This window comes from Pelophylax lessonae, assembly GCF_965119305.1.
Source record: "Pelophylax lessonae genome assembly, chromosome: 11".
NCBI classification, from domain to species: Eukaryota; Metazoa; Chordata; class Amphibia; order Anura; family Ranidae; genus Pelophylax; species Pelophylax lessonae.
The window spans coordinates 135,195,030-135,208,357 of record NC_138778.1 but is presented as its reverse complement, the minus strand read 5'-3'; the positions used below and the strand labels follow the sequence as shown (position 1 = coordinate 135,208,357).

General features: G+C 45.6%; 1 protein-coding gene across 1 annotated transcript; it reads right to left on the bottom strand.

Moving 5' to 3' along the window:
- Positions 1-5,816: 5,816 nt before the first annotated feature.
- On the bottom strand, positions 5,817-11,222 carry LOC309566230 (putative alpha-ketoglutarate-dependent hypophosphite dioxygenase). The gene is made up of 6 exons (XM_082271333.1): positions 10,953-11,222; positions 8,043-8,259; positions 7,444-7,535; positions 6,978-7,117; positions 6,744-6,848; positions 5,817-5,952 (listed from the first exon to the last, which is right to left on the bottom strand). The coding sequence occupies exons 1-6, from the start codon at positions 11,206-11,208 to the stop codon at positions 5,845-5,847; spliced, it is 918 nt and encodes a 305-aa protein (XP_082127459.1). The 5' UTR covers positions 11,209-11,222; the 3' UTR covers positions 5,817-5,844.
- Between the last annotated feature and the right edge of the window lie 2,106 nt (positions 11,223-13,328).

Genomic DNA, 13,328 nt, shown 5'->3' with positions numbered 1-13,328 from the left:
GGCTGCTGTTGGTTTCCTAAACAGAGATGTTTTAATCTGTCCGTGTTGGTCCTTCGTGATCGTGATATCAAGGAAGTCGATGGAGTTGGCGCTAAAATTTAAAGTAAAGGATAAATTATACTGGTTATTGTTCATGCAGTTCACACACTCAGAGAGCAAGTCACTGGTACCTGTCCAGATGATTAGTACATCATCAATGTAGCGGTACCATGCCAGTATGTGTTGTGTATATCTGAGGTGAGATTCTTCCGACAGGAAAGAACGTTCCCATTCCCCCAGGTACAAGTTGGCGCACGATGGGGCACAACATGTCCCCATCACCACGCCCTGTACCTGGAGGAAATGGGAACCATCGAATAAAAAGACATTCCGTGATAGAATGTATTCAAGGGATTTTAAAATAAAATCACGTGTAGATGGTGGGTCCAGGTTTGATTGGGTTAGGACTTGTTCGATCGTCCGGATGCCCTGCTGGTGGGGGATGGAGCTGTAGAGTGCTTCAACATCAGTGGGCACCAGCAGGGCATCGGAAGGAATCGACAAGTCCTCCAATAATTGCAGTAAATGTATCGTATCCTTCACAAATGACGGAAGGATTTGCACAAAGGGATATAATTTGCTGTCCACATATCTGCTCAAATTTTCTGCGATGCTTCCTCTGTCGGAGACAATTGGTCTGCCAGGTGGGTCGATTTTATTCTTGTGGATCTTAGGTAGGCTATAGAACGTTGGAATTTTTGGATATTTGATACGGAGATAGTCCCAAGTAGTTTTATCTATACAGCCTGTCAAGAAAGCAACGTCAACCAGGGTATAAAATTCGGTAAAGAATTTATCGATGGTTGTTCTGGAGATTTTTTTATACCAACTGTGGTTATCTAAAATATTCCAACACATCCTGGCATATTGTTGATTGTTCATGACCACAATATTGCCCCCCTTGTCGGAGGGCTTTATGGTCAATTGAAATTGCTTGGTGAGTGTGGTCAGTGCTAAACTTTCCTGTTTGCTCAAATTAGGGATCTTTTTTTGGGAAGGTAATTTGATTTTTTCGACTTTGCTGGATACCAACATCACAAAGGCTGCTAGATTAGTATTCGAGTTTAATGCTGGAAGCTTATCCGACTTTTTTTGGAAGCGTGAGGGAGGATTTGACTGAGATTGTTTGCCCAGTAATGAGTCCAAATCAATTCTATCGATCAGATCCAGACCATCCTGTTCCTCGAGTAGAGAGATCAGGGTGTCCAGAGCTGCATTTTCCAATTTTTTTGATTTGGGTTGTAGCAGTTTTGGATTATGTTTTTGCGCGTATTGACTTTGTAATAATATTTTCCGAACAAATAAGTTCAAGTCCTTTTTGAACCCGAACTTATCTATATCTGTTGCCGGGCAAAACGTTAAGCCCTTCCGTAACAATGAAATTTGTGCTATGGAGAGTGGGTAATCGGAAAGATTAGTGATATCACTACTATTGTCTGGTACTAAATGTTGCTGAATGGCGGGAGTGGGTGCATTTCATGAGGGTTCCTCATTTATTGCACTCTCTGCTGCCATTGCGTGAGTGGTGTCAGAGATCACCATGTGTTTAATTTCAAGAGTATTTTTCACTGGTAAATTTGTGTTTGTCATGCGTCGTGTGTCTAACGAGAAATTAGATGAGGACCCAGATGGAGTAGGGGGGCGCTTGCTCGAATTTGCATTCTCCTCTTGGGGGATTGAGCGTTTGGTTTTGGTTTGTCTACCCCTACTTTGCATTGGTTGTGAGGAGGATGACAGTGATGAGTTAATAGAAGAGTTTGATCCGAAAGTGGAATCAGCTCTCGTCAAATCACGCCGAGAGAATCGAGATTGTGTGTGGTGTTGGTTCCACTTATAGGCTTTTTTGTCACGAGATGCTATGCGATCTCTACATCGTTTTTGTTCTTTTTTACTGATATTGAACTTGATATTTTTATCAAGTTGGTTTTTAAAGTTGTTTTCTAAATTTTTAAATTTAGGAGTGTCTAATTGTGGCCCAAGTTGTTCGTATAGCTTTTCGATAGTGCGATCTAATTCTTTAATTCGTTTTTGGTACTCTTCGATTAATATACACATCATGTTTCTGGAGCAAAGTTGGAGATTTGCCTCCCATTTAATTTTAAAACTCTCGTCTAAGTCATCAAGGGTAGGGAAAATTTGAATCCTCAAACCTAGAGGGTTCAGATTTTCTTTATTGTATGTTTCAAAATTGTCTATGTGAAGATGAAGATTCGTTTTCTTTTCTATGGCCTTTTTTAACTGGAATGCCAGGGATTCGATTTTGGTGTCCTGCGCTTCCTTCTTTCCATGTTCTCTATACGAGAGCAGAATACTATCAAAGCCTGTACCCCTAAACATGGTGGTTTTTCTAAGGATGAATGTAGAAATGTGGGCAGAAAATTTCTAGTTAACTAAACTGTTCAGATGTATCTTGGAAACTACTACGACACCTAAAAGCAAATTAGGGGTCATAAAACAAGATTAACAACACAGAATTGACATCACAAAATCAGAGAGGAAAAATCCCCCAATCCATTAAGTAGGGTCCCAGCCCGTAAATATTGACCAATTCCAGGGGAGAAGAGGGAAAAAGGGGAGGAAAAAGAAGGAGAAAGGAAATGTGAAGGTCAAGGTATCTAGGGTCAGTAGGTGTGTGAAATAAATCCCACACTAGCTATAGCCGAAGTTCAACGTCAAGAGAATAGGGGATAAAACCAGGCCAAGGATGTAGTCTCTTGTCCGCCCTAACGGGCCCCGGACCGTGGACGTCACCCAATATAAGGGGGGGGGCGTCCAAAGACCAGAACACCGCGAGCGGGCAAGCACATGATAGGAAAAATCCTATCAAAAAAATAATTTCTTTAAACTCAAAACGAAGAATAATAATCTTAAATGTTAGATAGGCTGTTAAAGCCAAGTATAATATATCAAGTAAAACCACTGAATTCGAAAAATGTCAGGGAAATGGGTATTTGCCACCCTGGTTGCTATAGAAAAAGATGTTCAGATTCAGTGGTTTTCCTGGGAATTGCCAACATCCCTGATGTGAGACCAAAAAGACAAAATCCCCTAAAGGGTGGGACTTTAAATGGCAATGACCAGGACTTGAGTAATATGAGTATCAATGTTTATTACATAAATGTACAAAATTCTGAATCATACAAAAAACATAACATAATGATATACAAAAAACATTAAAAGCATGTGGCCAAGGATATACGTCACAGAAACTAGAGATGGCTGAGATGTCCTGAAAGAGACCAGAGGCGTTTCGGTCGATCGCCTTTCTCAGTGGTCCAAAAAGGAAAGTCTCAGACTAGGGGTGTAAAAAACATTGCAATCAATGAAGAGTAATAATGTTGTTGTAATCACTTATGCATTTACATATTATCCATGTGCAAAGTGTCTGTTACACCAAAAATGAGGTATACTGTTCACAAAGTTGAGTTATATAGATGTTCATACATACCATATAGAGACATCCTATATGAGACGTGAAGAAAAGAAGGCCACAAAGAATAAAAACGAACAGGTGGCAACCTGTAGTTCGTAATTCAAAGGACTGCTAGTCACCCACTCTCCTGACCATATGTTCTGCTATAGGAAAATCATACCTCCATATCAGATTCAAGAGGTTGGATAATGGTTAAATGTAGGGTGAAAGTGACTGTAGCAGCGAGAAGAAGCCGCACCTATCCCGAGGGCTCCCTCGAGAATCCTAGAAGATCAGCCAACAATGGGAGGCGTCTAGGGTAAGAGAACAGATAGAAGGTATGTGTTCGGTATCAAAATTTGTAAGTAACAAAAAAGACATCTCCCAAAGTTAGGGGACATCTTTCAAAGTGAGGGGACATCTCCCAAAGTGAGGGGACATCTTCTAAAGTGAAACGACTTTTTTCCAAAGTGAGGAGACATCTCCCATAGTGAGGGGACATCTCCCAAAGTGAGGGGAAATCTTCTAAAGTGAAAGGACTTTTCCCAAAGTTAGGGGACATCTTTCAAAGTGAGGGGACATCTCCCAAAGTGAGGGGACATCTTCTAAAGTGAAAGGACTTTTTTCCAAAGTGAGGAGACATCTCCCATACTGAGGGGACATCTCCCAAAGTGAGGGGAAATCTTTTAAAGTGAAAGGACTTCTCCCAAAGTGAGGAGACGTCTCCCAAAGTTAGGGGTGCTAAGAGGTAGATAGGGGGTGAAACTAAGAAACAATGCTCAGAGGTGGGTAGGGAGTGGAACCAAGGAATGGTGCTCAGAGGTAGATAGGGGGTGAAACCAAGGAACAGTGCTCAGAGGTGGGTAGTGGGTGGAACAAGAAATGGTGCTCAGAGGTAGGTAGCGCGTGGAACCATGGAACGGTGCTAAGAGGTGGATAGGGGGTGAAACCAGCGCACGATGCTTGGAGGTGAGTAGGGGGGTAAAACCAAGGAATTGTGCTTAGAGGTGTGTAGGGGGTGAACCAAGGAATGGTGCTTGGAGATGAGCAGGGGGTGGAACCAAGGAATGGTGCTTAGAGGTGTGTAGGGGGGTGAAACCAAGGAACAGTGCTCGGCGGTGGGTAGGCGGTGAAACCAAGGAACGGTGCTCAGAAGGTGGGTAGGGGGTGGAAACAAGGAACGGTGCTCAGAGGTAGGTAGGGGGTGGAACCAAGCAACGGTGCTTGGAGGTGGGTAGGGGGTGGAACCAAGGAATGATGCTTGGAGGTGGGTAGGTGGTGAAACCAAGGAATGGTGCTTAGAGGTGGGTAGAGGGTGAAACCAAGGAACAGTGCTCAAAGGTAGGTAGTGAGTGGAACCAAGGAATAGTGCCCGGAGGTGGGTAGGGGGTGGAACCAAGGAAAGATGCTAAGAGGTGGGTAGGGGGTGAACCAAGGAATGGTGCTTAGAGGTGGGTAGGGGGTGAACCAAGGAATGGTGCTTAGAGGTGGGTAGGGGGTGGAACCAAGGAACGGTGCTAAGAGGTGGGTAGAGGGTGAACCAAGGAATGGTGCTCGGAGGTGGGTAGGGGGTGGAACCAAGGAACGGTGCTAAGAGGTGGGTAGGGGGTGGGGCCAAGGAACAATTCTTGGAGGTGGGTAGGGGGTGGAACAAAGGAACAGTGCTAAGAGGTGGGTAGGGGGTGAACCAAGGAATGGTGCTCGGAGGTGGGTAGGGGGTGGAACCAAGGAACGGTGCTAAGAAGTGGGTAGGGGGTGAACCAAGGAATGGTGCCCGGAGGTGGGTAGGGGGTGAACCAAGGAATGGTGCTCGGAGGTGGGTAGGGGGTGAACCAAGGAATGGTGCTCGGAGGTGGGTAGGGGGTGGAGCCAAGGAGTGAGTCGAAAAGAGGGAGTACCTGCACCTATTCCCCAAGGATAAAAGTCCTGGATAGAACAGTCCATGAATTAGTCATATAAAACTTTATCGGCCTCCCCATACAGAACAATGCCTGTCCCTGACAGATAGAACAAACAGTCCATGTTTATAATGAAGATTTTATTTTACAATCGAAGGATCAGATACAAAATTACATTTTATAATCAATATGAAGGAGAAGAGATCGCTCAGCTCCGGGAATGGAGTGAAGCCATCTTCACTTTGAAGACCCAATCATGTGCCGGGGAATGGACAATCCAGCATTTCTCAGCATATGATTGGCCGGTTGAAGTGAAAGCATCCTCACTATATTCACCAGCTACAAATAAATACAACTTGCTCAATAAACAATAAATAACATAAAAGACGGAAGTGCGATTTTCCTGAAGTTGCCTCCGGGATACCCGAAGACGAAATCCAGGGACATTAAATATTCAGCATTGTGAGCCCCACTGGGGTCCTAGAGAGGGAAGCTTTACAGCATCTTGGTGAAGAAGTTGGGGGCGTGATCGTGGAAATAATTGTGTTCATTGGTTCCAGCCACCAGGACCGTGGCAGGGAAAGTTCGGGGTCGCTCGGGATCCTGGAATAGAAGGTGACACCATTATTAGTACATCCCACTCAATGTACAGGAAATCAGACATCTCACTGAATCCACCCATCAGGCCCGGGACAAGGGGTGGGCAGAAGGTGTGGCTGCCCTGGGCGTAGCCTGTATTGTAGGAATGGAGGCGCCACAAGTTACTTCTACAATAAGGCTAACAGGACTAGTGACAGTGGCATTACTACCTCTGTCAGCCCAGTGCTGGAAGCAGCAGAGAGAGAGCCGGGAGGAGGTGCAGGCTGTGTTCTCTCTCTCCCTCCTCCTCCTCATAAGCTTGCATATATAGAGGGGGGGAGGGTGTAATTTGCCATCTTTGCCCTGGGCACTGGATGATCTTGTCCCGACACTGCCACCCGTTGTGTCTGCAGAGGTCTGTGCAGGGATTGGGGCTCCATAGGTGTATTGTATTAGGGCAGTGGTCCCCAAAGAGTGGCTCTGGGGCTGGATGCGGCCCTTTGCTTGCCTTTATCCGGCCCTTGGGGCACTGTTCCTCCCACCAGGACAAGGCTTGATTCTGCCAACTGACACCAACAATAAGGCACCATTTCTCCCAGTGATGCCAATGATGGGGCACTGCTCCTCCCCCAATACCAAATGTGGAGATGTTTACACCCACTGATGCCAGAAAAATGTCCTCTATGTCACACATAGAGGAAGACCTCTATAGATGTATGACTTGTGATGTCAGACATAGGGGAAGACCTCTATAGATCTATGACTTGTGATGTCACACATAGGGGAAGACCTCTGTAGATCTTTGTGTCACTGACCTTTACAGGGTAAGCCGTAGTGGGAACATAGCGGATGACAAATCCGCAGCGCCTTCTGTCGGACATGTTTGGCTCGCTGGCGTGAACAGTCAGTCCGTCATGAACCTGCCAATAGAAATAAGAGGGCAGTGAAAACTTGGCTCTGGGTCGGATTGATATCTTCCATATATTCTGGATCTTTCATGTGATAGGATCAGATTACCCCGGGTGGATTTGGAGGAGGATTTCACTTACCGACATTTGTCCGGCTTTCAGCGGACACTCCACCAGATCCTCCACGTTCACCAGGTGCTTTGGAATCTCCTGATTGGCTGTCAGCATATTCCCGGGAACCTCCGCCACTCTGTGCTCCAGAATCCCCTGCTGGTGGCTTCCTGGAAGAGGAACAGGCGCTATTATCCTCATACTAATAAACTCATAATAATAATAATAATAACAACAATAAATAGTAATAATAATAATATCAATAAATAGTAATAATAATAATAATAACAACAATAAATAGTAATAATAATAATAATAACAATAAATAGCAATAATAATAATAATAATGTTAAATAGTAATAATACTAATAGTAATAACAGCAATATTGATAAGAACACATTTTTAATATTACTAATAATGATGATGTCATAGTGTGTGGGAATGTGTATACGATATAACATTGTGGACAATCTCAGGATTTATAGGTGGGATTACCTGGAATAATTTGCAGAACTCCATTTTCTGTGTCCACGTCATCGAATGCCAACCACACTGAAGCCACAGGACCTCCCTCGAATCCCCAGTATCTGTGAAGAACACCATTGTTGTAATGATCAGTCATCAATCTTTGGGGGAGATTTACTAAAACTGAAGTGTGTAAAATCCAGTGCAGCTGTGCATGGCAGCCAATCAGCTTCCAGGTTTTATTGTCAAAGCTTCACTGAAGAAGCTGATTGGCCGCCATGCAGAGCTGTGCCAGATTCTGCACTCTCTAGTTTTAGTAAATCACCCCCATTATGTCTTGTTTATTCATTGAACTTCATATATTATATATTCATTGATCTTTATATATTGATCATTCAGAAAATATTATGTATTGATCATTCATCAATCTACTTATATTGATCATTTATTTATCTTTACGTATTGCTCATTCATCAATCATTTTGCATTGATCATTCATTCATCTTTATTTATTTATTGCTCATTTATCAATCATTATGTATTGATCATTCATTGATCTTTATTTATTGCTCATTCATCAGTCATTATGTATTGACACATCAATCATTGAAACATCCTTCTCTACTTACTTTATGTCTTGATGCCAGGCCACATATGGCGACGTATTCTCTTTGTGTGGGACATCACTGGCGGGATACTTGCAGATGAATCTGGAGTCCAGGAGGATAACGTTGGGGCCCAGCACAGCGGTGATGGCCTCCAGCAGCTTCGGGTGTGTGGCTAAGTTCATCACCCATTCATACTCCATGTGGACATTGTGCAGACTGTACTGAGTGTATTCCTTCCCTGAATAAACAAAGATAAATGTCGGTTTGCACAAAATCAAAAGGAAATAAATGGCTGCACTTAGAAGAAAACTCAAACACTGGTAACTTTATTTATACAGACAGCTTAGACAGTGAGTTCCTGCCTGGGACCTCCACCTGGCTCAGTCATAGAGTATCTCTGTCTGTTAGGGACGGGCACCTGAACTGGGGCTGTGTCCGTGCCGGCATAACAACAGGGTCTCTTTACTGCCCCCTCCACAGAGCACATCCCCATCCACCTGGTCAGCCACAGAGCTTGTGGTGGTTGGAGGAACATAGTCCCCTCGATGGTGAGAGATGTCCTCCTCAGGTAACATGCATCAGATGACTCTAGCCCCTGTGTATTATGGGCCCTGAGTGTCTGGATTGACTCTGGGAGATCTGACCTGGAAATACAGGCCCATGTATGGGCACCAAGGGGGCACCAAAGGGTTAAGGACCTGTGACCAGGAGGATAAGAGAGAGAGATTGGGATGGATGGCGCTCCTGCTCATGGTTGTTGTGTGAGCTTGGTGGAGGAACCAATCAAAGTGCCCGAAGCTCTGTCTGTAGGGAGGACACTCTGTTGCCTGGCCCTGGACGTGTATGGAAGAAGCAGTCTGCCTACACGCTGTGTGACCCGGCATGTGGCCAATCAGCTTTGTTACACAGAAAGTCTATAGTGAAGCATGGAAACCAAGACTCTGTTACCTGCAGAGGACTTTGCATTTTCAAACTAAAGGAAGATAAGTATATACCAGGGGGTAGTAGGGTGGGGGTGGGGAGGGGCATTAGTGTGAAACCACTGCTTGCCCGGTATGCTGAAATAGCAGTTCTACTTTAAACCCCATGTGATTGCATAATGTAATATTAAAGCTGAAGTTTATTGCCCTTTTATGTTCCTCCCTCCTCCCTCATTAACATGCAAATTACATTTTTCTAAAACAAAACTTTGAAGTGATGTCATCACTGTCTCTCTGTGCTATTCTATGCAGTGCAGGCAGATCATGGCTGATGGGAGGGGCTGGCAGGAGTCTGTACATTGCTTCCTGAAAACATCACAGCCCTTCCTCAGTACTCCTTTTAAAAGTCCTCAGTCCTGATGCAAGCAGTGGGCTGGCTCTTGGGAGGAGTTATGCAAATATTAAAATGCCCTGATTGGCGGGTGTCAGTCTGGAGGAGTAACATCTAAAGGCAGGCCCGGACTGGCCATAGAGCACACTGGGCACTTGCCTGGTCTGCTGGAGCCGCTTTTCTTTGTGGGGTCCAGGCAGCTGGGCTGCTAGTTCAGCCGTCAGCACCGGGGGCAGAAACATGAAGAAGGGAGGAGCTAGAGGAGACACCTGCCGCAGACACCACGGAGCTGGATCAGAGAGAATGGGAGTCCGGCCCCCCTGTGCTTTCCAGGCCCAGCAGTGCTCTCCGACATCACCCTGTGCTCTCTGCACCCCCTGTGCTCTCTGCCCCCCCCCAGTGCTCCCTGCCTGCACCCCCTGTGCTCTCACTTCACCAGTGCTCTCCACCCCACCCTGTGCTCTCTGCTCCCCCCCCCCGTGCTCTCTGGCCCCCTGTGCTCTCACTTCACCAGTGCTCTCCACCCCACCCTGTGTTTTATGCCTCCCTGTGCTCTCTGCCCCCCCCCCCCCGGTGCTCTCCACCCCACCCTGTGTTCTCTGGTTCCCCCCTGTGTTCTCCAACTTCCTCCCTGTGCTCTCTGCCCCCCCCAGTGCTCTCTGGCCCCCCTGTGCTCTCACTTCACCAGTGCTCTCCACCCCACCCTGTGTTTTATGCCCCCTTGTGCTCTCTAGCCCCCCCCAGTGCTCTCCACCCCACCCTGTGTTCTCCGGTTCCCCCCTGTGTTCTCCAACTTCCTCCCTGTGCTCTCTGCCTCCCCCCCCCCCAGTGCTCTCTGGCCCCCCAGTGCTCTCACTTCACCAGTGCTCTCCACCCCACCCTGTGATTTATGCCACCCTGTGCCCTCTGGCCCACCCAGTGTTCTCTACCCCATTGTGTGTTCTCCGGTTCCCCCCTGTGTTCTCCGAATTCCTCCATGTGCTCTCTGCCCCCCCCCCCCCAGTGCTCTCTGGCCCCCCTGTGCTCTCACTTCACCAGTGCTTTCCACCCCACCCTGTGTTCTCCGGTTCCCCCCTGTGTTCTCCAACTTCCTCCCTATACTCTCTGGCCCTTATACGGCCTTTCCATGCCTCCATTGCCCCCCGCAGCTCTCCTGGGTTCCCCCCTCCCGGGGGATCAATCAGGATGGAGAGTAGGGAAGGAGCTAGATAACTTGTCATGGGCTGCTCAGTTTAAAATGCCAAGGCCTATTTTTTGTTCCACTGCGGGCCTGCCTACAAGTGATGCTGAGTCTCCATAATTGAAAGAACTGAAATAAATCAAAGGGGCAGGGGCAGGTCTAGGGACAGCCAGGCTGGGAGGAAAGAGCTAGATGGTGCTGGATCCCAGGAAATGAGGCGGGCTCTATCTGTCTTGCTGCAGGTTCTAATGCACATTGTGAGAAGCTCACAGTGTGCAGTAGAAACAGAGTAAGCCATTTCCGATCAGGAGAGAAGTCGACACAAATGTGCAAGACTGAAGGGGAGGATGGAGGAAGGATTTAAACTAATCATAATATTATCATCTGAGGAAAAATTGTTCACAACCTTCAACACAACACCAAGCAATGTCCGCACTCACCAAACTTCTCCTCCAGCTTTGCATACTCTTGGCGGGCGTGCAGCAGCTGTTCCTCCTTTAGGACGTCTACGGAGGTCAGGTAACCATTCTCATCATAGAAAGTCTTCATCTGGTTGGAGTCAGCCTTCATCTGGTTTGAGTCAGCCTTCACTTGGTTGGATTCAGTCTTCATCTGGTAGGATTCAGTCTTCATCTGGTTGGATTCAGTCTTCATCTGTTTGGAGTCAGCCTTCACCTGGTTGGAGTCAGCCTTCATTGTTGAGTTGTATGGAGATGAATGGATGAGATATAACTGTCTGGGTTGAGTGCTGACTTATATACAGAATCTCAGAGTAAAGCTCCACCTTGTTGCTATTTTTAGGAACAATTCCCTCAAAAGGGAAGTTTTCTTTCTTAATTTTCACTTCCTGGGTGTCTCAGAGAGAAGTCTGAAGTGTTCCTCTGAATGTGTTCTGTAATAAGAGATATCAGTTTAGAAGAAAAGAATTTCCTGGTTTCATTCTGTCTGTATGACTGTACAGAGATCACCGGATGGTGACATCAGAGTGGCCGAGAATTCCAGGAGATAAAACATAACTTTGTATTTATTTGTCATATTTTATTATGTTTTGTCTTCCTGTATTCATCAATAATATATTTCTATTGGACATCAGAGTAACTGAGAATTCCACTTCATCAGAAATAAAAGACAACGTTATATAACTTTGTTATATCTATATTAATAAAATGGAAGTGTCCCTGCGTCCGTCCCTGTGTCCGTGGAAATGCGCTACTGCGCATGTGCCGCACGAACAGCCGAACGCAGAGAGACGTCGGGCAGGCGGCGCTGGGTGGGCGTGTTAGACAGGAGCGGATCCCCGCCCACTTCACTTCCTCCTCAGAAGAGCGCGGCTCCGGAGGAAGAGGCCTGTCGGATGATGCCTCGAAGGCATTATCCGACATGACACAGGCATCATCCGACAGCAGAAGGTACATCATAGCGAGCAGTCTCTCCGATCTGTCCCGGCTCCTCCGATCACCTCCCCGCCATAAGTTCCAGCAAATCACCGGAGTCCACCAAACTTCCCACACACCTGCAGTAAATCCACACTGACAGCCCCGGGATCTCACCGATCACATACCGCACTCCCAGCGCTGCACTCTGCTACGATACATGCCGACCTCATGAATATTTATAGAGGGACCGGACAGGCCCGCCCCCGACCAATCCGATTATCCCCCCTGGAGGGAGGCGGTTAAAATTTGGTGTGTATATATATATATATATATAAATATATGTATGTATATATATATATATATATATATATATATGCATACATACAGGTGTGTGTGTGTGTATGTATATATATATATATATATATGTATTTGTATGTATATATACGTGTGTATATATATATATATATATATATATATATATACACACACACACACACATGTATATATAGATATATATATATATATATATATATATATATATATATATATATATATATATATATATATCTACACGTCTGTCCTCTCTCATCCGATCCCATCCAATCCGATCCGTTGGACAGATGGAAAATAGGGTTTCATTAAATCAATTTAAAAAAAAAAAAATGAAACAAGTGCTATAGTTACTCACAGTTGGGGAGTTCACTTTCAGCCCTACGCGTTTTGTCACTACCACGTCATCTGGAGCATCGCTCCAGATGACGTGGTAGTGACGAAACACGTAGGGTGTGGCTTATTGCATCAATACGTCACTTCCGGTAGCGGTGGTTCCTGACCGGTGGAACGCGGAAGCGGCATAGCCTGGCAGACCCTGCACGCTGAAAGTGAACTCCCCAACTGTGAGTGACTATAGCACTTGTTTCATTTTTCATACTACATACTACGCAATGGAGGCTACTTTTTATTGCAGTACCTGAGGCATCTAAGTGGGGACCAAGTTACCTGTAACAAGTGTACGGTAAGCGTTTGTACCTAGTGGGGCACCACGGGTGCATTACCTCCCATATAACTGCATATGAATATAACTGAGCACCTGGTGCACTGGCACGTTTTCAACAAGCGTTTTGTATATAAAAAGCACTAAGCACTTTGTATATCTTTATGTGGTGACACTACATGCTTTTATCAAACGCACTAATGCACCTTTTATGATTTTATGGATGGAATTTTTACAGTTTTATGCTCACTAAAACGCACAGTAAACACTTTTTTTACCTTCACATTTAAAAATTGTGGTAGCGCCGACACCAACAACCCTTGCACTTTATCACATTCTAACACATGAATATGCTTTGATGTAAACCATTCCATTGTAGCTCTGGCTGGATGTTTTGGGTTGTTGTCCTGTATTTGGCTCCATCCATCTTCCCATCAACTCTGACC

Coding starts and splice junctions, on each gene's coding strand:
- LOC309566230 (XM_082271333.1), bottom strand. CDS start 11,208: ATGAAGGCTGACTCCAACCAGGTGAAGGCTGACTCCAAACAGATGAAG. Junction 7,118..7,443: donor AGTTCTGCAAATTATTCCAG/GTAATCCCACCT, acceptor TTCCTCTTCCAG/GAAGCCACCAGCAGGGGATT. Junction 6,849..6,977: donor TGAAAGCCGGACAAATGTCG/GTAAGTGAAATC, acceptor TTCTATTGGCAG/GTTCATGACGGACTGACTGT.